This window comes from Protopterus annectens, chromosome 11.part0, assembly GCF_019279795.1.
Source record: "Protopterus annectens isolate FY-2018-M chromosome 11.part0, PAN1.0, whole genome shotgun sequence".
Taxonomy (NCBI): domain Eukaryota; kingdom Metazoa; phylum Chordata; order Ceratodontiformes; family Protopteridae; genus Protopterus; species Protopterus annectens.
The window spans coordinates 308,732,641-308,759,384 of record NC_056745.1 but is presented as its reverse complement, the minus strand read 5'-3'; the positions used below and the strand labels follow the sequence as shown (position 1 = coordinate 308,759,384).

Genomic DNA, 26,744 nt, shown 5'->3' with positions numbered 1-26,744 from the left:
GGTCAGTATCAAAAAAGTCCACCAGGTTCAATAGGCAAGATCTTTCCTCGACAAACACAGCATGGGTCAACTGTAGTGTGTTGACGGTAACCTATGTCCCTATGAGTAAGGTCTATGCTGAGCCCTTCCCTAGCCTTGCAGATAAGGTTTGTTGGGCTTATGGGTCAAAAGCTGTAGATCTGAATGTTACCAGGTTGATGTGCATTGCATATGACACAAGATTTGATATTACTTTCTGTAGTGTAGGTGATATAGGTGTGGAAACAGTACTGAGACGCCAGGGTATTGGTGCTTTGTGGGGTGTAACACATGGCTATATCATAAATATGTGGCATAATGTGAGATAGGGCCTTCACTTTTTAATGTTTCCACATGTAATGTCATGTTATACACAAGAAATGGAGAATAAACACCAGTAATACTTAATAATATGTAGTTTCCATTGCGCAACAGCTAGCAAAATGTATACACATGTGAGTTACACCTGTTTGTGCACTGTTTAGTGCACAAATGTAAGCCACATTACTAAAGTCTAAGTTGGTATTGTATGTCTATGAAAAACACCTGGTACTTAACTGACTCTGTGGCAGCAGCTGTTAATGCATTGATACTTTCCTTTTTGAGGCCAGATGGTACTGGGTTTGAATCCTTCTCTCTCTCTTTTTTCCCCCAGTGTTTGTGCACTGTGCCTCTTAGCCAAAACAGGGGAATGGATAAAAATGAATGGCAGGTTTGGCTGTGAATATCTGGTGTATTCAAAGTGCAGCAGTGGACAAACTGGCTGACCCAGGAAGTAGACAGGACCCAGACAGCTAAAAATAGAAACCATATGTATTCTATTAATACTATTGGGCATTGAGCAAATTCACTAAGTGACATTACACTGGGGTTAACAGCAAGAACTTAAGAATTAATAGTAAGATAGGGAATGTCATGTGCAGTCATGTGCAATCCTGTGCAGCAGATGTAAGTGTAGGGGTGGAGGTGTGCTATTGTTGTGACACTGCAGTTTAGCAATGAATTACAATGCAGGCAAGTGTTTTCTCAACCTTCTTCTGGCAAAAGATGTAAGTGCAGGACTGTCATACACATGGTCCTGGGTTCGAATACAGCATATTCCATACACTTTTAATTTTAATGTTGTTCCACTTCCCATTATAGTCATTCTTACTTATAGCACTTGACATAGTATAGCTGATATTAATTACATGTATGAGGGCTGAGACACTAGTATTGTGTCAGTCATATATTTATTTATGTATGTATTATTCATTTATTATCAGAGGTGTGACTGTGGGTATAGTGTACACTATATTCCTGTAAATATATTTCTGCTTTCTGGACTGCCATGGCCTTCACATTTATCAAACATACATACACAACTGCCTGTACATCAAATAACCTTGAAATTGCATTGCTTGCCACTGTTGTGCACGAGTTACCCTTGCACAGACATGTTGCTCAGCAATGCGCACCCCTGAGCACCACGTCTGCATGATGGTAAGTAGTGTGCAGAATTTTCAAACAGTGTGCACACTCCCAGTGAATGCAATAACTGGAATTAGTGTGAAACCATCAGTCTCCATTTCTGTTGATGCGTGGTAGACATGGAAGTTCTTGGAGAGGGTGTGGTTTTTAGGGCACATAGATGGGCTGTCCAGGAGTCCAAGAATTTTATTGGACTCCTAGTGAAACACCAGAGTGCCAGGTTGCTGCAGGGGGACTATTCTGGCTCCCAGTATAAAGTGGAAGCTTGGGATAGTTTGGCTTAGGCTGTATCCAGTGCCATTGGTATCCAAAGCACTGGTGACCAATGTAAGCACCACTAGTGACCTATTTTCTAAGAAGAGGGATACCCTTAATGCTTGGATCAAGAAATATAGGATGGAGGACATCCCACAGATGTGTAAGTATCAACTACAGAGAGTATGTATAGCTTAAAAGCTTATGTTCTGTTCTGTTTTTTCCACAGCTGCCATGGAAAAGGAGGGCAATGTTAGGACCCATGGTGCTAGATTGGCATGAATGAGGGAGTCATGGGGTACATATGCAGCAGAAGAGTAGTGTTATTTTAGCATTAAAAGTTAAAGATAGCTTGTTTGGTATTTTATACAGTTGTAGCAAATTCAGCATGCATATCTCAACTGTAAAATCAAGTATGCATTGATTAGTCTGTAGTACAAACCAAGAGTACAATATTAGATGGGGGTTCAAATACCACACTTCCCAACTATACAATACTGTTAATTCTTCAATTATGTATAACTTAAAGGTTTTAAGTAAAAGCTCTATAACAGTGGGACGCATGCCCTGCTGTAAACTGTAATCTGTATAATTGGAACATGCATATGTGCAACATATGCACATGTAAAGGACTACTTGCTGCAATCTCTAGTATAGTATTCATCTGCTAGGTGCTGGTAGTCTTAAAACTAATAGTTAACTGCTAGGGGGTGGTAGTCTTAAGAATAAAGATTAAAATAATAGAGTCAAATAATTGTATTAATGCATTGTATGTTACATAGGAAGGTACTAATCTTATCTCTTTTTATTGTTTTGTATTATGTGTCACCAAAATGTGTCCATGTCATCCATGTGCACCACATCAAGAAATGTTCCCCACCAAAGCAGGATTGGCCTGCCCCACAGGATCCACCTGCCCCCCACTCCAGTGGTCCCATCACCATTGCCCAGCACATCTGAGAGCCAACTTGGCAGCACCATCTCTGCTGCCCCTGCACTACCTCCCCCCTCAGGGTTCCCTCTTGGAGCAGTGGCAGACATGATGTTTATCACCCATGCTGAACTGCCAGGGATGGTGCATAGGGTTGTATGCCGCACTGTTGGTACATACCTACCCTGAATGGAGGGGCTACTCTCCCTTATTTTATGCAGGACAAGAAGGAGAAGGAGCTGTCAAGTGCTCCAGCCAGTGGTGGATTGAGGTAACAATGATGACAGTCCAGTAGGTGAGGACTCGATTCTCACTGTCACCCAGTTTGACATGCATGGGTTCTGAATGTCCCCACCCTCACCCTATCCATGGTGTCCACCAATCTCGTGTCCATCACCGTCCCTGTATCTTGCCTTGTTTGTCTTGTCTGCCTGCAACTGCTTCCTCACCTGCCCAACTTACCACACCCAGACATACCTATGTCCCTTCCCCAACATTCCTCTCTCTCTCTCTAAAAAAAAAAACAAAATGAGTACCTGTCCCACAAAAAAAAATTGTTTCATACATAGCTCTCCATTTCACATACGTGTCTTCTTATCACACTTGTTTTGGCCCAAATGGCTATACAATATGATTGCGTTGTGGTCACTCCTCTCTCTGGAGGTGACAGTCCAAATTCAGTTAATATCCTGCATATATTCTCAGTTTTTACTGCTGAGTGAAAGGGAAGGTCTACAAGAGGGTAGTGAGACCAGCTATGTTATATGGGTTGGAGATAGTGGCATTGACAAAAAGGCAGGAGTCAGAGCTTGATGTGGCAGAGTTGAAGATGTTAAGATTTGCACTGGGTGTGACGAGGATGGACAGGATTAGGAATAAGTATATTAGAGGGTCAACCCAGGTTGGAAGGTTTGGAGACAAAGCCAGAGAGGTAAGATTATGTTGGTTTGGAGATGTGCGGAGGAGGGATGCAGAGTATATTGGGAAAAAGATGCTAAGGATGAAGCTGACAGGTAACAGGAAAAGAGGAAGGCCTAAGATAACCTTTATGGATGTGGTGAGAAAGGACATGCAGGTGGTTGGTGTGACAGAGCAAGATGCAGAGGACAGGAAGAAATGGAAACTGTTGATCTTCTGTGGCGACCCCTAACGGGAGCAGCCGAAAGAAGAAGACTGTTGAAGAAATGGATAGTTATGGTTCTTTCTGACCTCCCTTCTAAGCCTTCCTGTATTTCTTTCCATTTGTTCTTCTCCCTGCTTGCTCCCCTTTTCACCACTGTCCTATCTTCCCCATTTATTTTCTTTAATGCATTATTGCGTGATGATGCACACTGCTCACCAACGTGCAGCAATGGTAATGCAAAAGTACTTAAAAGTGTTAGATTCAGTTGTATTCAAACTCAGTACCATCTGGTCCCAAAAAAGAATGTATCACTGCATTAACTGCATTAACACGTGCTGCCACAGAAGCAGTTAAGTAGCAGGTGTATTCCCGAGACTCAATACTAACTGTCAAATTTTAGTAATGTGGCCTGTGTTAACATGTGTATCTTACATGCGTATACATTTTGCTAACCGTCACGCAAACCTATTGCTCCTTGTGCTATGAAAATGTATATATTATGCGGTATTACTGTTGTTTACTGTCCATTTCCTTTGTATGACATAAAATTACATGTAGAAACATTACAAATGGAGGCCCTATTTAAGTATAAGTCATATATTTAAAATACATGCCTGTGTTGACACCCCCACCAAGCACTACATTCCTGGGGTCTCAGTACTTTTTCCACACATATATCAGCCACATTTCGAGGGCATGCATGATGACAACAGTATCATTGTGTGGAAGTTGAACAGGTCAAGGCATTTGACAAAAATCCACAATGAGGTATTCAGTCAACACAGTCATCTATGGCCATGAAGAGCTATATCACCAAATCTGTAGACCAAACATGGCATCTCACTATGTTGAAATGTGTGACATGACATATATCTCAGGTCTAGTGATCAGGTTGGTACATAAGTGGTGTCTTCTATGCCCTTTCCCACCCATTATTTAAGTGATGGACATCGCAGATGACATACACATGCTGTGTCCAAACAGCTGCCTAAAAGACTACAGTTTGTAGGCATTCATTGACTCCAACTATGATATTAGTATAATACAGACAGCCTCAACACACACTAGACACTGTTGCCACAGTCATGACAACACCTGTATTGATGAGACACATGGAGGAATTTATTGAATTAGGAAACAGAAACACTGCCCAAGTATAATGTGGATGTCACACCCTATATTCAGCCCAATAGGTATGTGACCTGTGTCCTGGGGTGGAGGGTAAGTGGTACATCCACCAGCAGGTGGTCACATTGCTGACTACTCCCTTGAATGTTACACAAGTAATGGGTATGTGAAGGGCATGCATATCAGAGGCCATAATAACTTCATGGTTCCCGACCTTCATCACACCAATAACTGTGTAGAATGCACCCTTCTTCATGTATCTCCCTACACATCTTCTAGAGATGTGTAACTGAAGTGTACCACCTTTATCACAGTGCACTGTCACACAGCTTATTGACCATACCTAGGTATTCCTTTGGGGAATATACATGACTATCGGTGTGGAACACTAATAGGTTCATAAGTTCATAGCTCACAAGGGCCTTTTTAAGCCTAGCCATGCATTGAAAATCTCTGACAAGTTCTGATACACTTGATAAGTGTAAGTAGGGCTTGGGAGATGAAACATTTACAAGCAGGGTCCTGGAAGATGAACCAATTGCAGGTTGTCTGTGTCCATTAGAAACACAGGTGCCAAACCAGGGATGAATTTCCTGTTCCCTTTCCAATTGTCTAAGTTGCATTTGAATTGGATTAGGGAGGAACTCTGTTTCACACAGATGAGGAGCCTGTTCTAGAGACAGGGTAGTTTCTGAGATACATACCTGTCTCTTCATCAAGTACTATTTATGTCAAAGGCAAGGTTTAAGCCTTTAGAATGTGTAATTCTGGTGCTGTTTGTTTTGTGGATATGCAGGAGGTCCATGAGAGTGGGGTCTGACAATGCCCTGTATGCCAGGCATAGATGTCCCCTCAAAAGGCTATAGGAGACAGAATACAGGGATAGGACCTTGAGGCAGTCTGCAAAGGATATTTTATGTATGACCTATATTCTTTTAGTGAGGAACCTCTGTGGACGTTCCAATTGTTGGATATGCCTGGTTAGGTACATACCAAAGGGGTACTACTCAATGACAGGTCTGATGAATTCCAAATACAGTAGAACAATGACTTCTTTCAACTTAGATGCCATACCTTTGTTTATAAGTTGTGCTACATAGAATGATTTCCTTACTACTGTAGACACGTGATGGTCAAAAGCTAGATTACTGTCTACGTGTGCTCCTAAGTTCCTGACTATAGATCGGCTCTAAGAGGTGTGTTGTTAATATAATAGTTAACAGGGATGGATGACTTCCCAAAGTATACTATTATGCATTTCTTGGCATTTAGTTTTAGTCCATGCCTCTGACACCAGTTGCTTGCTGTGTCAGCCCTTCCTAGAGAACATTTGTGTCAGTGTGGGATTCAATGACAGCTCCTAATTTGCAATCATCTGCAAATTGGTCATCCAGAGACCACTGACATTGGCCTTGACTTTAGAAAAGTACATGTCAAAAAGGAGTGGTCGATGAATTGATCCCTGCAGGACTCTACTTGTGACTGGCCTCTTTGGAGAGGTGGACTCCCCAATTCTAACTTCCTGGGTCCTATCTGTGAGCCAGTTGGCTATCCACTGGATGACACACAAGTTTGTTCCTAACTTCTTGAGTTTTTCAACAATGCCTGAGTGGGGTATTGTGTCAAATGCCCTGATCATGTCAACATAGGCAGTGTGAAATATTTTGCCTTCATCCATCACTTTGCTGACCTTCTCAAAGAGGTCCATCAGGTTGAGTAGGCATGACCTGCCCTTGACAAAACCAAACTGGGTTGGGTCCAGTGTCTGGAGGTTTACTATATCACTACTGATCATTTCCATGATAATTCTTTCCATGGTTTTACAAATAAGACTAGTGAGACTTATGGTTTTATAGTTTTCAGGGTCTGTAGATGGCTCACCTTTGTGCAGAGGGATGATTGTTGCTGTTCTCCATTCATGATGCACTAAGCATATTTGTAGGCTACTCTTAAATAGCAATACCAGAGCACTTGATAAGTTATGTTTCATGCTATTTAGAGGGCATTCTGGGATATTGTCTGAGCCCACTTATGCAGTGTTCTTGACTTTAGAGAGTTGTTGCAGCAGATCCATGTGTGCTACCTGTTCAGCTTATTCCCACAGTGCATACATAGGTGATTGACAACATTAATGGCATTTATATAATTCGTGATAATGTGGATTGTGCCATGCACAGAAGGCAACTAGCCTATATTGCCAATACGGTCACATACAGGTATAGCACTGTCCCTTCTAACACATATTGCAGATATTACAGTACCAGGACAGTGTGAGTGGTTACCCTCATAGAGTGTGGATGTATCAAAATAGCTGTCAACTGTGTGTGTGTGTGTAGGCTTATCTGTTATCACTGCACATCACATATGTTATGTCACAGGCATGGGACTAGTGGTGGTATATTATTCTGATATTGTCCATGATTGCGGCTGGTTCTTGTAATGTTTTCCAAGATTTTTTTTACCTGTGGCCACCTTACTGGAGACCTCTGCTGACAGTACACTCATATTCAGGAATAATGGTTTGCACAGCTTTCCAATATGCACCGTACCCCAGTTGTATGTCAGATCTCTGATAGATGTCCTCTGCATTATTCATGTAAAGATGTGTATCACACACACACATCCTACTCATTGTTTTGTCACCTTGTGTGACAGTCCCAGACAACACATATTTTCACTGTACAGTCCATACCATACCATATAGAGATGTGCTTGGTGCTGCTGCTACAACCATCTTCCATTGACATGCCCTCCTCTGCTGTACATGCGGGAGTTTCACCTGTACTCTTTCCTTGTGTTCATTCCTACAATTCATCTGTGTGTCATTATTCAATACACACACTTCCCCTGGGTGATCATTTTACATGGCAGTCCCATGTCCTGTTACAGATCATTAACATAGCTTCAGATATTCAGTGCAAAAACCAAGAAATAAAAAGCACAGTGGCAAGGAAGCAATAAGAGCTGAGCAAAATATTTAATGGATTAAGTGCTTTCATCTGTCCTTTCACAAATTACTTCTTCAGAATAACACATCAAAGTAAAAAGCACAATATAAAGCCTCACCTACAAGTAATTATGCATCTAATTAACCAATTAATCTATGAACCCCTAACTACTAACATTTAAAATGACAAGTGCATTTTCCTATCTAAGTTATGAAGTGCAAAAGTGCATACAAAATTGCATCTATAAAATATATTACCATACTAAAAACATCCTAACAAATAATTTTATATTTCGAACAAGACCATTCAAAAAATACCTATATTACATATGATATAACAGTGGATGTATGAGTACTGTTTAAAACTTTGTTATAGGTGGAATTCAGATTTAATTTTCAAGTAAGTAGTATAGTATGCCAGGAATGGGATATCACAACACTCCGCACTGTAAGTACACTGTCCTGTACTGTGTTTGGACCATACACTTCACATTCATGCCTCTCAACTGTACAGCTATTCCCAGGGTGTCCAGATGTTTTCCTTATCAAATATGTGGCTTTCTGCCATATCACTGGGATGATCTCTGGACTGATGTGACTCAATAATACATACTTTTGAGTGCATACCTCTCAACTGTCCTAATCTGTACAGAATGTGCATTTTTTGTCTCATATTTGTGATTTATTTCCTCGTAAATTATTGGCAAGTCATTGCAGAATGCAGTCAGAAACTGATGACTCACATTTGAATTTCAAACTTTGTGCTCTTCAGAAAGTTCATGATAATGTAAAACCTATATATTCTACCAACTTCCTAAGTTTGTAAGTGCAATATTACAAATCTGTCCCTATTTCTGGTCCTTTGTCCCCCCAGTTTATAGTTTTTCCCACATTTCTCATTCTAAGAGGTTGAGTGTTACAGTCTAACACATTCCTATGTGACATCTATGTAAATTATGTGCCTACTACTGGTTATTTGTCCTCTCATTAAGTTGGCCTCTGTGCAGGTGTGCTGCACTAACAGAAAGACAGCTATTTGTAAAGCCCTGGTGATCATTGTGGCATTCCACTCATATCCGCACACCATAGGTGCTCTCCTTTATACGGAATTGCTATCCGCGTTCGCTTACATGGTTTCTCGGCCAGCCACACTGTTGTGAACCACGAAACATAGCTGAGGCATGCCGCACCTCATCAATATGCATTTCATACTGCACACATCTCTCACCATCTTGCTAACATGTAAACTCTGTGTAGGCTCTGTACAAAGCCTACACATAGTTTATTGAATCCCGGGGATAGCAACCATGAGGCTGAAATATAAATATTGATAAAACCACTGAAATTAGAGTTTGTTTTTTGTTAGAAATATTTACAGCTATGACAAATAATTGTCTGTAAACAAAAATATATGTGCAAATACACTTACCCTGTAATACTCAACTATGGCTGCTGCACGACCCCTTCTTTCATTTCCAACTACTGTGAGCTCACCTGCTTCTTTTTCAGTATCTGTTTTATTTATGGAAAGGTATTCATTTCTCCTATAGGAAAAAACAAAGAAGTTACTATTGCTCTTTATTTGAATACTATGGTGTATGACTATAAAGATGCAAGTACCTGACAAAAACTCCATTCTTGGTTTGGTATTTTTCCACCTGTGTTATACTCCAATTTGTCAGTATTGCTATACTCAGAAACTTCTACTGTGTTTCTCTGGCTCACATACTGTTTGTGTAGGTAAACTGGCAATTCAAGTAGACAATAAATGCCAGCACCAAATGCAGTAAAAAGTATTTGGTGCTTTTTACTGCATTTGGTGGTGGTGTTTTTTTGTCTACTTTTATCAGTTCCTGCCTTGCACCTGGTCCTACTTGCAGAGAGTTTTTTTCTGACTTGGCAATTCAAGCCAATCCTATAATTTACAATGCTGATATAGGAGCTGTGCATTAAGTTTTTATCTTCATGTTCTTTGCACAGTGGTAAGTATATTCCTGCAAAAGCTTTCTGTAATTGCAGGAATTATATTTTTTCATTTTGCTGCCAGTGAGAGACTAGTCTTCTTTACTATTACTAAACAGAAAGCTGAATAGAGTCTAGAAACCAGATTAATTAGACTGGGCTGTTAGAAAAAAATAGACATCTTTATTGTCTGACCTGAAAGAATGTAACTTGACTTATATTATTGGTTCATAGGCAAGTATTAGGCTAGCTGCCCTTGTGGAACATTTTAAGCCAAGCCAGTTTCCCTTCTTATGCTCAAAATAACCTATCCCATTTGGTTATAGATTGATCTTGCTTATCCCATGGTCCATAATTACATACTACCACTAATGAGAATAACTGGGATCATACCATAGAAAATTTGAGGTGATCTATGGTTGGGATAAAGCATTTAGGAGCTGCATTTGTCCATTAGTAGTATGAGGGGTGTCCTGGAGTAAATTTTCTGTTTCTCATCCATAGATCTAAGTTGCACTTGAAAACAGACATGGATGAACTTTGTTTTATGTGGAAGGGGAGTCTGCTCCCTAGCAGTGGTATCCTTTGTGATATACAACTGTCCTTCCAAACCATTCTATTGATGTTGCAAAAGAGGTGTAGGTCTCTAGACCAAGTATTTCTGATGCTTTTTGACTTACTGATGTGTAGTAAATCCATCAGTAATGGATCAGAGGATGCATTGTGTGCCAGACACAGGTCACCTCTTAGCAGTCTGTAGGATACCAAGTATAGTGACAGTGTTTTAAGTCAGTCCAAGTATGATACGTTGTTTAGGCCTTGTACACTTTTAATATGGTATCTCTGTGGGCATTCCAGTTGTTGCATGTGCCTGGACAAATACATGCCAAAAGGGCATTATTTTCAATGATTGGCTTATTGAGGGATGAGTAAAGGGGAACAATGACATCCCTAGATCTAGACCCACCCTTTTTATAAGCTGTGCAATATAAAAAGTCTTTCTTACAACAATAGACACATGTTGGTCAAAAGTTAGGTCACTGTGCAGATAAGTTCCCAAGTCATGAACAACTGGGCCAGCTCTTAGGAATGCATTGTTAATTTGGTAGTTTACTTCCCAAAGGATACAATAATGCATTTTTTGGCATTGAGTTTCAGACCATGATTTTGACACTATTTATTTAATTGAGACAGACATTCCTGCAGTGCAGGATGGCTAAGTCATTTGGGGATTCAATGACTACTCTTAGCTTGCAGTCCTCTGTAAACTTAGTCAGCCAAAGCCCTTTAGTATTGTCTTTTACTTCAGGAAAAGTAGATGACAAACAGGAGAGGTCCCAGCACACAACCCTTTCTATGATTTTTATTACATTCTAGTACCATAATTATTTGCATAAATGTCACTCACAGAGACTATATATCTACGTTATGATTCCCAACTTGCAAAGTTAACTACAGAATAATAAAGAGTCCCTAATAAGAAGGAAATGTAATTGTCATGATTAGAACACCGATGTAGATGTTGGGTCTATAATATAACCCCAAATGATTAAAAGAGTGAATGCTCTTTAATTGACCCCTTAAAATCGAAAGCACTAAATCCTGAACACATGGAACAGTGATTTTTTTTTCCCTGGGAAAAAAATCGCTGTTCCTTGTGTTCGGGATTTAGTGCTTTCGATTTTCAGGGGTCGATTAAAGAGCGCTCGCTCTTTTAATCATTTGAGGTTATAATATAGACCCATAGATGTTACTTCTTTTCTGACAGTACTACGCCATTTACTTCTTAAACTGCTCAAATAATCCATCAAAACAAAATACATAAAACTATAATAAGTGACTACTTTAAATGAGAAGTTCAGTCGTAGTTATTGCAAGAAAACACAGAACCAGGACTATGCAGTAGTACTGTAGTCGGAAGAAACTTACTTCTTCAGCCATGCCTGAGCTTCATCAGTCCATTCTATTACAAGTTCAAACTTTTCTTCATTTACAGCTTTTTGAATCAACTGAACGTGGAATTCTAGGAAGCGAGCTCTGCGTTTGAATTTGATAACTATGCAAAAAAATGAAAAATATACTATTGCTTTAAATTCCAGTAACACTGAACATTTTTACATTTAGAACTGTTGATGGTTTTAATGTTAGTACATCTTAAAATAAATAAAACATACATGTACATGTGTGTGTGTGTGTGTGTGTGTGTGTGTGTATATATATATATATATATATATATATATATATAAAATGCGACACCTGTTATTTAAGCAACTTTTATAAGAAAAATAATTAAAATCTGTTCCTATTTTTTGAATCTTTGTTTCCCCTTTATTTTATTTATCCAGATTTCTTTAGCTGAAAGTACGAGAGGTATGCAGACCTCTTTACTACTGCTGCCAGTGTCAGCGCACACACACACACACACACACACACACACACACACACACACACACACACACACACACACTAGCATAATATGGTGGATTTCACTGACTGGTAGGTCAAAGCAAAATGAAACTGACATAAAAGAATGCAAATAGTATTATAACTATTGTAAATAAAACTTGTGGTGAATACTGTATATAAAGCTGTTATAAAAGTATTTATATTCCTTTACAAAAGGCAGGGGCCCTGCTGTATTAGTTAGAATAGGTTCTCACAGGTTTATTGGTTAATGTAGCCAATTGGTGTAGAACAAAGAGGGATGAAGTCAGCCAGTTCAGACTCACTTGCCTTTTCCGGAAGATGCTTTTTTGCCCAGAGCACTTATTCTGGGTGAGGCAGCATAAACTAAACATATTCGTAGAATGATATTCTCGACAATATGCTCATTTGAAACCATTGTCTCTCTTGGTTTAATATATATGTATACATAGGCCTCTGCTAGCAGCATTTTGTGTCATAATTTCTTCTTCTATGTGCAATGTCCTTTGAAAAAGCAGCATCTGTAATCATATATTTTTCTATGTACAAACATTAATGCTGTAAATTGATTTATATTGTCAAATGTTTACAAACTAGTTGGTAGCAGGTTGGTGTAATGGTTAAGGTGTTCACCTTGCAGGCACAAGGTGTAGGGTTTGATTCTCACATGGAGTAACTGGCTAGGCTTAAAATGCCCAACAAAGGCAATTAGCCTAGTACTAATCTATGACACTATGACATTGCTTGCTGGTCTTTTGTTTCAGTAGCATCCTTTGAACAAACTTGTAAGATCGATTAAGTTTTAGAACTTTTTACAATAAAAAAATACAAAGGATCTTGGAATAAATCTTCATATACTCTAGTAATTCTTCCTATGTGTTATCTACAGCATTATGATGACTGCTCTTTCCACTAAGAATTATACTGCCTAATCCCACCAATAACTCTTTGGTCCACAAACTTGGCTCCCCTCAGCTCAAAATCCTAATAACCACAAAGTATACTGCTCTCCATAATCTAACTTTCATGGGAGCCATTTGCTTGTGAACCTTGTCCTAGCTGCATCATCACCCCCACAAACTCCATTCTGGTTATCTTTTGCACTAGCTTATGCACATCAGCTATTAGTGGAGAGTTGTTTACCTCCACTTCCTCTTTACTGTCTTCCATGGAATCAGTATGAGTAAAAGTCAGCAAGGTTCTGTCAAAGTGAGTCAACTTGTATCTTAATGAGATCCCAACAAAAAGAGTGTATTTTCAAACTAATGCGAGTCGAACAAGAAGAGTGTCTTTTCAAACTGTATTTTTTCAGTAAAATGTTTTCAATAACTCACTTTTTTGCTTCATGTACTACCCTAGTCTAGGGCATTTCCCCAAAATATAGGCCCATAACTCTACCTCTTCCATATTGCACCTCCAGCACATTAGTTATCCTTGGGAACATGACACTTAACCTCCTCAAAGGATAAAGTATTAGTGGAGACATTACCAATCAATTATCCCAAATTTCCTTGACCACATTTCTAATCGTACCAACCAAAAGACTCAGTGTCATGCTTTCATTAATATCTGGCTGCCCACATTTATGTACCAGCTTTGCCTCATATTGCCCACCCAGAAGTACCCTATTTTCTGTAATTAAGCCTATATCCTACTCAACATGTGGGCAGTCTTCCACTCTCTACCTCTGTTTCCTCTACCAGTTGTATACATTAACTTACCGTAACAAAAGATGTCTGAATAGATTATGGTTATAGTAACATTTAATTATATGGGACATATCCTATCAAGCATATCAGACATCCAGCAGGCCTACTTACACTTTGGATGACTTCTATGTGCACCATATATCTGCTTAAGCATGCAAGTGTGCTGGCATAAGAAAGACATACAGGAGCCAAATCTAGAGATTTCTTGCCCTATAGAGAGAGGCCGAAGCGTAATGCTGTAGAATATGTACATCGCAAACTAAAACATCAAATCAAAAAAAGGAACGAATGAGACATGGACATCACTCCAACTTGGGTGAGACAGGAAAAAGGAAAGGGGGAGGGAGGAAGGGTGTTAATAGTGCAACAGTGATCTAGTTGAACATCTACTATTATGGTATGTTAACGTACACAGCTGTACCATGTTCATCATTAGATCATTGTTGCTTTAGCATTTAGCTATATTGGACTATTGCCAAGGATTAGGAAGCAAGGGTGGGGGTAACAGGACCAGAGTCCAGAAGACTCTGAAGAAAAGATCTAGCAAACTCTATTCTGGCTCTGAAAAATAAGGTCATTTTAAAAATTCTTAGTGAAAGAGTTTAATGTTGACCAAGCTGCTGCCTCTTGAATAGCTGTATGCTCTGTCCTTCCAAGGGGCATCAGAAGTTACCATAGCCCTTTGTAGTGAACCTTGACATTCTGAGGGGTGTTTTTTTTTCCATGATAAGACCAACAAAACTGAATAGCCTAAGACAGCCGGAAATGGTCTGCCTGAAAAGCATCTGCAATTTTTTCTTGCCATCAAAGGAAATAAAACAAAAACCTTGGTCTGACATTTTGAAATCTTTAGTCTTCTCCAGGTAGTATCCAAGTTGCCTGTAGACATTCAAGGTTTGAAGAATTATCTCTCCTCTGTTTTTGGGCTCAGAGGAGGACACAGGGAGAAGAATACTAGTAAACTCAGAAACATCACTGGGCATGAAGGTAGAGTTGGTTCTTGGAGTCCCCCTCATCCTTATGGAAAATAAAATAAAAAAAGGTTGAAAAGTCATAAGGGCCTGCAACTCCTTTACTCATCTAGTCAAGGTTAGAGCAATAATTAAAACTGTTTTCCAAGTAAGAAATTTCAGGGAAGAACTAGCTGCAGGTTAAAAAAAATTGCTTCTCCAAGACAAAAATTAAAATCCAGGCTGGAGCCACCCATGTGATCTGGTATGGAACTGCTTGACTTGAAATGTGGAGGAAAAGAGGTAATCTAATGTCAGATAAGGAAAAATGGCTGAAAAGTGCATTTTGACAGAAGTGTAAGAAAGGCCTGACATATGCAAGTCACACAGGCACTGAAGAGCAAACTGAGTCACCAAATGTGATGGATCCAGGTCACTGTCATGACACCAACTGTAAAATCTATTTCATTTGGCTAATATTATAATTTCCTAGTAGAAGGTATCTTTTCCTCTGTTGCACATCCTCTGAAAATAGTTGTTTAAATTAGATCAAAAAAATATAATCTATGCAGTCAGGTGAACGTTAAAAATGTTTGAGTGGATGAGTCATCCCTTGTCTAAAACCACTCTTTGATGATATTTTTAGTAACTGCACCTGGCCAAGTGCATGAGAAAGGAAAACAAATGTCTGACCCAAAGGATGTTACTAGAAGTATATTTGGAGAGTTATTCTTTATTTTTAGCAAAACTCTAGTTAACAAATGAAAATGGGAAAGTATAAAGGAACATTTCTGACCATGGAGAAGAAATAGCATCTGTCTTCCAGGCCTTTTTGTAAGGTGTCCTGGCACATAACTGTTGCCACTGTTATGTTAGGAGACAAACTTATCTATATATGTAGCTCCAAACAGGTGGATAATCAACTGGAATATCTCTGGATGCAAGATCTACTTGTGAAGGTCTGTCCTGGCTCAGCTCAGCAAGTCTGCTACTGTGTTTTATTCTCACAGAATGTTCAGTTTCCAGCTCCCAGGCCATCATGGCTAGTCTTCATGGTGGGGAGGGGGGTAGGATGTAATTCACATTGCTTATATACCACAAAACTGTGATGTTGTCTATTGTGACTAAGTGTTCCAGATATCCTCAGTTAATTCAGAGCTTTGACAGCATTAAGCACAGTCATAATTTCTTTGAGATGTATGTGCTTGTGCCTGAAATGAGACTCTCATATGCCCTGGACTTGATACCTTAATAAACTGCCCCCCTGTAAAGTGTGTGGTGTTTGTTGTGATTAACTGAGTGGGAATGGCAAGAGAAAGACAGAGACTTGATTGGCCTACCAGAAGAGTTCCTTTTTGATGAATTGTAGGATTGGAATAGGAAAGGTCAGGGGATGATGGTGTTCCAGCTACACAGACTTTGGACATTATTGAATTTTCCTCATGTGATGTCTGGCTAAAGGACTGATGAGGATGGATGAAGCCATACGATGGAGAATTCTGAGGAAATCCTGTCAAGCAGTAGACAGACTAATTTTCAAAGATGTAAATTGAAAGTGCAACCCCAAAGCAAGAATCTTAGGTAACATTTATGCGTTTTTGTAAACAGCGATGTGAAAATACGCATCCTTGAGGTCTAAAGTGGCACCTGGGTGGAGGTGTGGGGAGCAGTGAGTATAAAAGGTTAACATTTTGAACTTTGGAACAAGGAGAAAATAATTTTAAACTGAAATACCTAAACTGGTCTGCAGGTGCTGAAGCTTTTTTTTTTCCATGGAAAGCAGGAACAGTCTCTGTTACTCCTTGTGACAGCATATAGATTCATAGGTTCATAGGTGTATACTAGGCTAACGACTACTAGGGCCTTTATAAGTCTAGCCATGCATCCCACATGTAACCCACAAATTTATGTGCTGGCTTTGGCAAGTTTAGCCGGACTTCACAAATGTATTCCACAAGTTTATGTGCCTTAGAGATTATTTTAGGAGATACATGTAAACTAGACCAAGATTTATAGGCTGCCTCTGTCCATTCAAGACATAGTTGCTAGACCTGGGGTATCATTTTTGATCTCTCATCCACTGGTCCTGGTGTCTTTTGATTAGGGTCAGGGAAGAGCTCTGCTTTATATGGATGGGAAGCCTGCTCCACAGAAGGGGAACTCCCCGAGTTGCATACCTGCCCCTCCAACATGTCCTATTTAAGTCACAAGCTCACTGCAGAGAAAGATTGCCTGCCAGTTTGGGATCATGGCTAAGAAGGGGTGGCAAACAAGCATTTTTCTTGCAAAAGGATGTGGCACAAGAGTGTCAACATTTCAGTAGGGTCCCTTTCTTTTTTTGAGTCTCCCTGCCATTGCTTTTTGAACTGTTGTTGATTTCCTTCAAGAAACTTTGAAGGATTTCCTTTGTTTTTTAAGGACAGAGGATAGAAAAAAGTTGTTTCACCACCCCCCCCCCCGACCCCCATCCTTGGCATTCATTTTCCTCTATCATCTAACTTTTTAACTAGCTCAGCTGAGGAACTCCAAAAAAGTAAACCTTTTTTTCAGACAGGCATTTAAAATATTAGCCTTAACATCATCAGGAAGTTTCTGCACTCTGACTCAGGCATTTCTGTGCATCATTGTCCCTGTGACTTCAGTTCTGGATAGAGCAACCACTGCACTGTATTCACATTTTATAGAGAGTTTGGATAACTTGGGACACAGAACTGACCATATTTAAAAAGTAGGAAGCAGGAAGGCTATCAATAAATTGCATGTCATCAAAAATGAAAAGTAAATAATTTATCATGTGTATTTAATTACTGTAAAGGCTAATGTGGAAGAGGCTTATACCTTCATCTCATAACTGTCAAAGGTACTGTTCTCATTTTCATGAAGGACAGGATTAGAATAAGACAAAAGTTTTGAACTACTATCCTTGTCCAAATCTAGGAGTAGAGAGGTTGTGGGAGAAGACAAAGGAGCATTAAAAGCATGCTCCAAAGCTCGCTGAAATTGAGAGATAGCCAAGGTCTTTGGCGATCCATACTAAGCATGTCATAGCATCTTTTCTGAGCTTCAGAAACTTCCACTCATTTTAACCTAAAAATACTCTTTCATCTTGCAATTATTGTCAGAGTAAAAAAATTCTTCATTAGGAGAATCGGGAGTCCTCAGAATTAGATCTACAGGGAATGGGAAAAGGAAGCTGTGAAGTATAGTCAAGCCTTTCTTTTTCCTCTCAGGAGTCTAGATCCTTGTAAGAGGAAAAAGGAGACCTCTTCTTTTTTGCCTGTGTAGACTGCAGAGAATGACCTGAATCTTTTACTTTCTTGCAGCTGTATTTGAACCACTATAATCTGTTCTCCTTGACCTTCTCTGGAGCCACTTTGGCTTCTGCTCTTATATCTTCATTTGTTCCTCAAGGCATATCCTACCACCCTTCTCAGGGACTTCACCTCATCACTTCTAACTTCGTCAACTGCTCTGACTTCACTGCCCAGGTTTCTGTACCACACAGTAGTGCGTGTTGCATCACTCTTTTATGCACCTTACTTTGAACCTTCTTTGACATTTTTCTGTCATACACTACCCCTAATATTGTGCCATTTGGCTGCAGAACCTCTGTTTCTAGGTCTGACATCCTCATTCAGAATTCCCTTCTCCTCAATCCCCCCAATAACAATGTTCCAATATTTTCCCTTAAATATCTTCTTCTGATTCCCCATTTGCTGCCTTGACAACTGTCTTGTCAAAGTCAAAGTAAACTTTATTGTCAATCAGATGTACCTAGCAATGCCAGCTGAACAAAATGTTGTTAATTGGTCCCAGTGCAAGACATAACATAACATATAATTAGAGAGTTTCACACAGAGTAATAATTAGGATACTTGACAACACAGCCACATTTGAAGTAAGTTTGGCCTCCTAGGCCAAGGACAACCACAGAGCATTCTTTAGTTATGTCCGCAACCTAAAACGCAATGCACAATTTTGTGCAGAGCTCATTGTAAATGAATCCACCTATACTGAGCCAGAAGATATATCAAACCTCCTGGCTGACAAATTCAGCTTCAACTTTACCACTCCCCCCCCCCTTCAACTTTCTCTCAGGAAATATCATCAGACATAACTCCCCCTATCCCTACTACGACTAGGGAACAGGTCCTTAATGCTCCCTCTAAGACCAAAAACACTGCATCAACGGGCACAGACAATATCCCTGGATGCCTTCTAAATGGCAAGAAACATGACCTATCAGGGCCTCTGGAATTACTATTTAACTGTAGCCTTCATACGGGCTTTGTGCCTCATGAATGGAGGAAAGGCAACAGTCATCCCTCTGCACAAAAGTGGGCCATCTACAGACCCTGGAAACTACAGACCCATAAGTCTCACTAGTCTTATATGTAAAGCCATGGAAAGAATTATCATGGAGATAATCAATAGAGATATAGTAAACCTCCAGACACTGGACCCAACCCAGTTTGGTTTCGTCAAGGGCAGATCATGCCTACTCAACCTGGTGGACTTCATTGAGAAGGTCACCAAAGCAATGGATGAGGGCAAAATCATGCACACTGCCCACCTTGACCTCCCCAAGACATTTGACACAATACCCACTCGGGCATTGTTGACAAACTCAAGAGGTTAGGTAGAAACCCATATCTCACCTAGTGGATAGCCAACTGGCTCACAGACAGGACCCAAGAAGTTAGAATTGGGGAGTCCATCTCTACCAAGAGGCCAGTCACAAGTGGAAGCCCTCACGGATCAGTCCTTGGATTGCTCCTTTTTGGCATTTACTTCTCAGAAGTCAAGGCCAATGTCAGTGGTCTCTGGCTGACTAAATTTGCAGATGATTGCAAATTAGGTGCTGTCATTGAATCTCACACTGACACAGACAAACAACTGGTGTCAGAGCCATGGACTAAAACTAAATGCCAAGAAATGCATAATAGTATCCTTTGGGAAGTCATCCATCCCTGGTAACTATCATACTGACAATACACCCCTTATAGATGCCCCAGTAGTTAGGTACTTACAGAAACACTTAGTAATCTAGCCTTTGACCATCATGTGTCTACAGTGGTGAGGAAATATTTCTATGTTGTGCAACATGTAAATAAAGGTATGGTATTTAAGTCCAAGGAAGTCACTGTTCCACTGTATTCGGCATTCATCAGACCTATCATTGAGTACAATGCCCCCTTTGGTATGTACCTAACCAGGCATATTCAACAACTGGAACATCCACAGAGGTTCCTCACTAAAAGAATACAGGGTGTAAGTAAAATGTCCTATGCAAACTGCCTCAAGGACCTATCCCTGTGTTTTTTCTCCTACAGGCTATTGAGGGGAGATCTATACCTGGCATACATGGCATTGTCAGACCCCACTCTAATGGACCTCCTGCATATTCACAAAAGAAACAGCACCAGAATTACCTGTTCTAAAGACTTAAACCTTGCATGTGATATAAATAGGACCTGCTGGAGAGATAGGTATGTATCCCAGAGACTACTCGATCTATGGAACAGGCTCCCCATCCATGTGAGGCAGAGTTTCTCCCTAACCCAATTCAAGTGCAACTTGGACAATTGGATAGGAAAACGGAAATTCATCCCTGGTGTGGCACCTATGTCTCTAATGGACACAGGTAACCTGTAAATGGTTCATCTCCCAGGCCCATGCTTACAATTCCCTGGGCAAAGTTGTACTAATCTTCTGGAAGTGCCTCTGACTAGAGGCTGCAAAAGGGGTGAAATGTTTAGTTTTCTGAGATTTTTTTTTCTTATGTGCCTACAGAAAGATTGTTTTAGGGGAAGAATCAGATGTCTGGACCTCCAGCAATGACCTGGCAATTTCCTCTCCTATTAGTAGATGGTGGAGGCCTCCCTCACCCTCAGTAAAAATAACTTGACTAAGGTTACCTGTATTCCATTTTGACTAACTTTATTCTGTTCCTGCAGAGTCTCTTCAGAGAGACCAGGGTGGTTAAAGGGCTGCAAATTTATCTCAGAAGGGCCATCTGTCCCAGACAACTGAAAAGAGGTGGATGAACAAGTCTTATCAGAAACCTCTTTGGAACGTTTTGTCTTTTTCTTAACTTATGGGGGAGATCTGAGGTAGAAGAGTTAGAAGCCATAGTCATAAGCATTAAAACCTTGAGATGTTGGTTGTCTAGAAAAAGTCTCAGAGAGTTTACTTTACTTCTAATAATTTAGGAGTACAAGATCAACAGTCATCACAAGACCTGGCATTGTGACTTTCCTCAAAACAGAAAACACAGGCCATGTGGGTTTCCTTATAAAGCATCTGCCTTCCACATGTACTTCTTCCCTGAACTATAAGGGTACTACCTTCACTGCAACCAGTCAGCTTCACAAAGCTAAGGGCATGTTCCACACTCTCTAACTATAAGAAGCTCAAGTACAGCTCCATTAAAAGTACAGTTGGAGTGTGAAAACCTTCAGAGCATTTTTTCTTATTGCTAAGGTGGGAGGCAAGATTCATGAAGACAATGCTAGGAGCAAAAGAAACAGTAAGAATTTACAAAAAAGGGGGGGGGGGCAACAGCAAAAATTTACCAACAAAAATGGGGACTGGAGGGAGGACAGGCTACTACAACAGTGATCTAATAGAACATCTGCTATTATGGTAACATTTACTTACACAACTGTACTATGTTCAAACATAGATCAGATGGTGCAGTGGTGCAGCGGTAGTGTTGTTGCCTCACAACAACGGGTTCTCTGGCTGGAGTGCCTTCTGTGTGGAGTCTGCATGTCCTCCCTGTGTTCATTTGGGATTTCTTCGGGTACTCCGGTTTCCTCCCACGTTACAAAGACATGCATCTGGAGCATTTCTCCCTGGGCCGCCGCTGAAAATTGGCTTTGTCCCAAGTCAGACTTTCCCAGTAAACAAATGTTAAATAAATAAATAAAAATAAATAAATCAATCATTGTTGCAGTAGCCTAAGCTATATGGGTAGATTACCATGGCTTATGGAGGAAAAATGGAAAAAAGGGAACAGGCTAATAAACTAAAACTCCAGGAGTCGCTGCAGAATGCTCCTAGCAAAGCCTCTTCTGTCTGGAAAAGGAATTAGGTTTGCGGTGCTTTTTACAGTGTGTATAGAGGGCTATGTTACTATCTCTAAAATATTTCTAGAGTCCACCCCTTTCCAGAAAGCCACAGAAGCCAGAGCCTTTGTGAAATGGGCTGTAACCCTGACTGGAAGTGGCTTGTTATGGCAAGTATAATAAAAGTCAATAGCATGAGACAACCACCTGGAAATGGTCTGTTCTGAAACCTGCTGTCATTTTCTGTTATCTTCATAGAAGAGAAAGAGCTCATCAACTTTTCTGTAGGTTCAAGTTTTGTCTAGATATTACATGAGCTGCCTGTGGATATCAAGTGTTTGAAGGATCCTTTCTGCAGTGTTCTTAGATTCAAAACTGGGAGATTAATAGTCCATCTTAAAGTAAACTCTGAGACCACTTTAAGTATAAAGGTAGTATTTGTTCTCAAACAAACCCTATCCCTGTGGAAAAAAGGTACATTTGACTCAGCATAAGAGCTTGCAATTTAGACACTGTTCAAGCATATGTCAGAACAATGAGTAAACCGGTAGTCCAAGTTAAGAATTTCAACTGAGTTTATTCAAATGGAGATTGACTAAGGTTCTCAAGCACAAAGTTCATCTGTCAAGGAAGAGACACCTTTTTTCTAGATGAATGAGTATGTAACCCCTCCCCCACAAGCACTGTATAACTTGAGCATTATTTGAAAGGGAGGGATCCAAGGGCAGACAAGCAGAAATGGCCAATAAATGCACCTTGAAAGAGGAATATGAACGAACATTGGACAGCAACTCACACAAATAATCAAGAATCAGAGACAGCATGGCTTATAGAGGATCCTGGTACCTTGACTGGCACCAACTAGAAAATCTTTTCGACTTACCAATATATGATTTTCAGGTAGCATGTTTTCTCACCTCCATCAGTACCTGCTGCTCATCCACAGAAAAAAAGGTGCCTAACAGGTATGAAAATTCTATCTATTGTATCAAACGTTTCTAGACTGGGTGGTATCAAACTACTTCTGTCATGTCTGACTAAATGTAGTCTATGGGAAAAGGTTGCTAATTGCTCTTGACAAAATAAAAAGCATGGAGAACCACTGTTGCCTTGGCCAAAAGGAAGTCAACTCTACATTTTTTGGAGAGTCCTTCTGAATTTTTAGAAGAACCCTGTATATCTCTGTAAAGGGTAGAAAAACGTACAGGTACATTCCCTTCCATGGGAATGAAAAATCATATGTCTTCCAAGTCTGTATGAAAGGAATCCTACAACAGAATTTTTTGTAGTTGCCTGTTTTAAGGGAAAGAAAGATATCTATCTGAGGTATTCCCCACAGTCAGATCAATTCTTAGAAGACTTGGAAGACCCAGGGATGAATTTTCCATTTGTGAGAGTATGCCCTAGCTGAGCTTGTCTGCAATAAAGATTTTCTGTAGCTAAATGTATGAAACTTGAAGAGTCAAATTCAGCCAAGTTGTACATGCCGGTATATCACAGCAAGTCTGCAAAGGGGATAAGATCTGGTACTTCCCTATTTATTTATGCACTACTTTGCTGTAGTGTTGTCTGTGTGCACCAGCAGAAGCCCTGTGAGACCAGGGATGATTCAATGACTTTAAAGAACTGAGAACTGCCAACATCTCTCTTATATTTATATACTCCTTTCTGTCTATAGAATCTCACACAGCTTGTAGTTTTACTGCTTTAAAATCCACTCCCCATGTGAGGTCTGAAGAATCTGTGGTAGCTGACTGGAGTTGGGTCTGAAGGGAGAATGGCAGACTTAGAATGTGTACTCATCACCCAGTCTCTCTCTTTACAAATCCAAGGATTGGGATCTGAAAGGACATGAGAGGTAGATGCTGAGTACAGACTGACCTGAGGTACCATTGTATTTTCCTAATGTGCAGTCTGTCAAGAGGAAGCATTAGAATCATGGATGTCATGTGTCCCAGAATCCTGAGAAATTCTCTTGTAGATGCCTACTGTTGACTGGAGAAACTCAGGAAGAACTATTGAAACATGTCTACTTTGTCTGGAAGAAGAAGAAAGGATCTTCTAAAGGCAGAGTCCAAGAAACATCCCAAGAAAATCATTCTGAGAGAAGAGATGAGAGATGAATTCTGAAAGTTGAAATCATTCTGAGAGAAGAGATGAGAGATGAATTCTGAAAGTTGATGTGAAATCCCAGGCTTAGTAGAAGTTCCTGAACAGTTGCTAAAGACTCTTGACAGCTGGACAAAGAGCCTAAAAATAAAAGATAATTGGCCAAAAAATGGAAAAATATAACTGCCTTGAAGTCTGCAGTAAACAATGACTGGAGCTAGGCATTTTATGAATACCCTCGGTGCAGTGGGGAGGCCAAAGAGTTAAGCACAGAACTGATAATATGAGCCAGATACAGCAAATCTTCAAAACCACCTGAAATGTTTGGCTATAGGAATGCAATGATACACATCCTTCACATCCAGGTTTACCATGAAAGCAAGAGGGGGTATAGTACAATTGCATAAGTTATACTCTCCTGTAACAGTAGATGCTTGAATTTCACACTGCCTCAGTGGCATATGGGTTCATTGCCTGCACAAACCCACACTGGCAGTTTTCCAAAGATCAGAATCCCCTTCTCTGACTCACTGTGATAGTCCACAAAACAATGGTAGCTCAAGCAGGGAAAGCAGGTCAATGAAACAAAAAGTTAAACAAAACAAAACACACATATGGCTCCAACAACTCTAAATCAATTTATTAAAATGCAAGCTCTAAAGTTTTCACACAAAATGCACTTCTTCAAGCAATAAAATCAAGTTAAAACACTATATTTGTATCAAAATAAATCATGATCACATGATAAAAAAACACCAATGGAATCAAGCTATCTAATGTGTCTATGTTTCAATACCGGCTTAACTGAGATATTGCCATTTAACCCAGGATACATATCTGCTTTAAAATTACAGATCCATTTATAATCTTCAATATCTGTAATGGTAAGATATCCCCACCATGTATACAACATCTAATATTTTGTAAAACTGCAAATATAAACAATATAATTCACCCTCCTCTTTTAAGCATTTAGATAGTGTGTTGGCCTCATTATATCTTCTGTTATTGGACATATACTGGCATATTCTTTCTTTATGTTTCCTATTAGTTTTCCAGTATAGAATACAAGACATATTGAGCATAAAGTAATATATATATATATATATATATATATATATATATATATATATATATATATAAAAGATTTTCACTCTGACAATCAGCAAAGGTAGATATAGCAAAATCTTTCCCTGTTATAGGATGTTTGAATGTAATAAAACATTATCAAATATTTCATACAGTTCAAAATAAATTTATCTTCCAACATATACATCACGAAATTAGCATATGACTTAGCTATCAAGCTGCCCATTGCAACCCCCTTGCTTTTGTAAAAAGAAACATCCTTGAAAGGTAAACATATTATTCAACAGCACAGTAACCAATAAGCTACAAATATTGTTAATAAAATTATTATCCTTATCAGTTTTCATTACCAAAAATTTCCTTATAGCTTCTATACCATATGTGTTTGGAATAACCGTGAATAAATAATTCACACCCAGAGTCACTATAAGATAATGCTTGTGGCTCTGATTATCTTTATACTAATAATATAGTTGTCTTAAAAAATCATTACTATCTTTTATGAAACTAGGTATCATTCTTAACATTCCCTTCAAGCTATCTTCTAAATACATGGAAATTGGTTCAGTAAGCCATCCTTGCAGTGAGACAATAGGTCTCATGGGTAGATGTATCAAATATTTATGTATTTTAGCTAAACCACAATACAAAGGAATTATGGGATGTAGTACATAAAGTAAGTCAATAAAACAATTGATAACACATCATTCCAACGTAAATCATAAACGTCTTTATTAATGTAGTTTATAATTGTTTTGACACATTGTCCAGTAATTTCTTCATATGTATCTACATCTTTTAACAATAGATTAATCTCTTCGATATAAAAACTTGAATCCATCAGCACAACCTCTCCAGGGTCTATATTATAAGACCAAACAGTCACAACCGTGAACACCTAAACAGCGGCACATACACGCCGAACTCCGAAAATAGCGAAGGATGTAAACATCGAAATCCGGAACACTGAATGTATTTCTGTGGCCAGCAGGGTGATCATGCGGAAGAGGAAATATATCCTTTTCCCCACTGTAGTGTGATCTTGGAGTTGGTATATTTAAGTAGGGGGGGTGCGGGAGGCTTGACCCCCCTGCAAATGTGTGTTTAATGAAGTTTGTTTTGTAGGTTTTCCTTACCTGTATGGCGCTGTTGTTGGAAATGCATTCGGCGTTCTGGTTTTCGATGTTTACGTCCTTTGCTATTTTCGGAGTTCGGCATTTATGTGTCGCTGTTTCGGTGTTCGCGGTTGTGACCGTTCGGTCTTATAATATAGACCCCATCTCCACCCCTATCAGCATTCTTAATTACAATTAAATCATTGTTAATCAGGTCAAACAGAGCAGGATGCTCCTCTAAAGTTAAATTATGATTGTAAGTATATTCTCTGTTTTCAATAAAAACAATTCATAAGTGTCCTTAATATAAGCTTTTTCAAATAATTCAACAATTGAATCTGGAATTGGAACAAAAGTACTAGGTTTGAATGTTGTTGCTTGCCACAAAAATAAGTAGTGCTAGCTTTAAACATCTAGTAAAATACATAAATCACTGAAATAAAA

The 26,744-nt window shown here is 39.4% G+C and overlaps 1 protein-coding gene across 1 annotated transcript in view; it reads right to left on the bottom strand.

Annotated features, from left to right (window-relative positions):
• The window catches only part of CFAP54 (cilia and flagella associated protein 54), a 2,749,537-nt gene that overhangs the window by 1,420,766 nt on the left and 1,302,027 nt on the right, over positions 1 to 26,744 (bottom strand). The window contains exons 33-34 of the mRNA XM_044087198.1: positions 11,764 to 11,890; positions 9,302 to 9,416 (exon numbers count right to left, since the gene is read on the bottom strand). Of these exons, the coding sequence (XP_043943133.1) occupies positions 9,302 to 9,416; positions 11,764 to 11,890 (242 nt within the window). The remainder of the gene's footprint in view (positions 1 to 9,301; positions 9,417 to 11,763; positions 11,891 to 26,744) is intronic.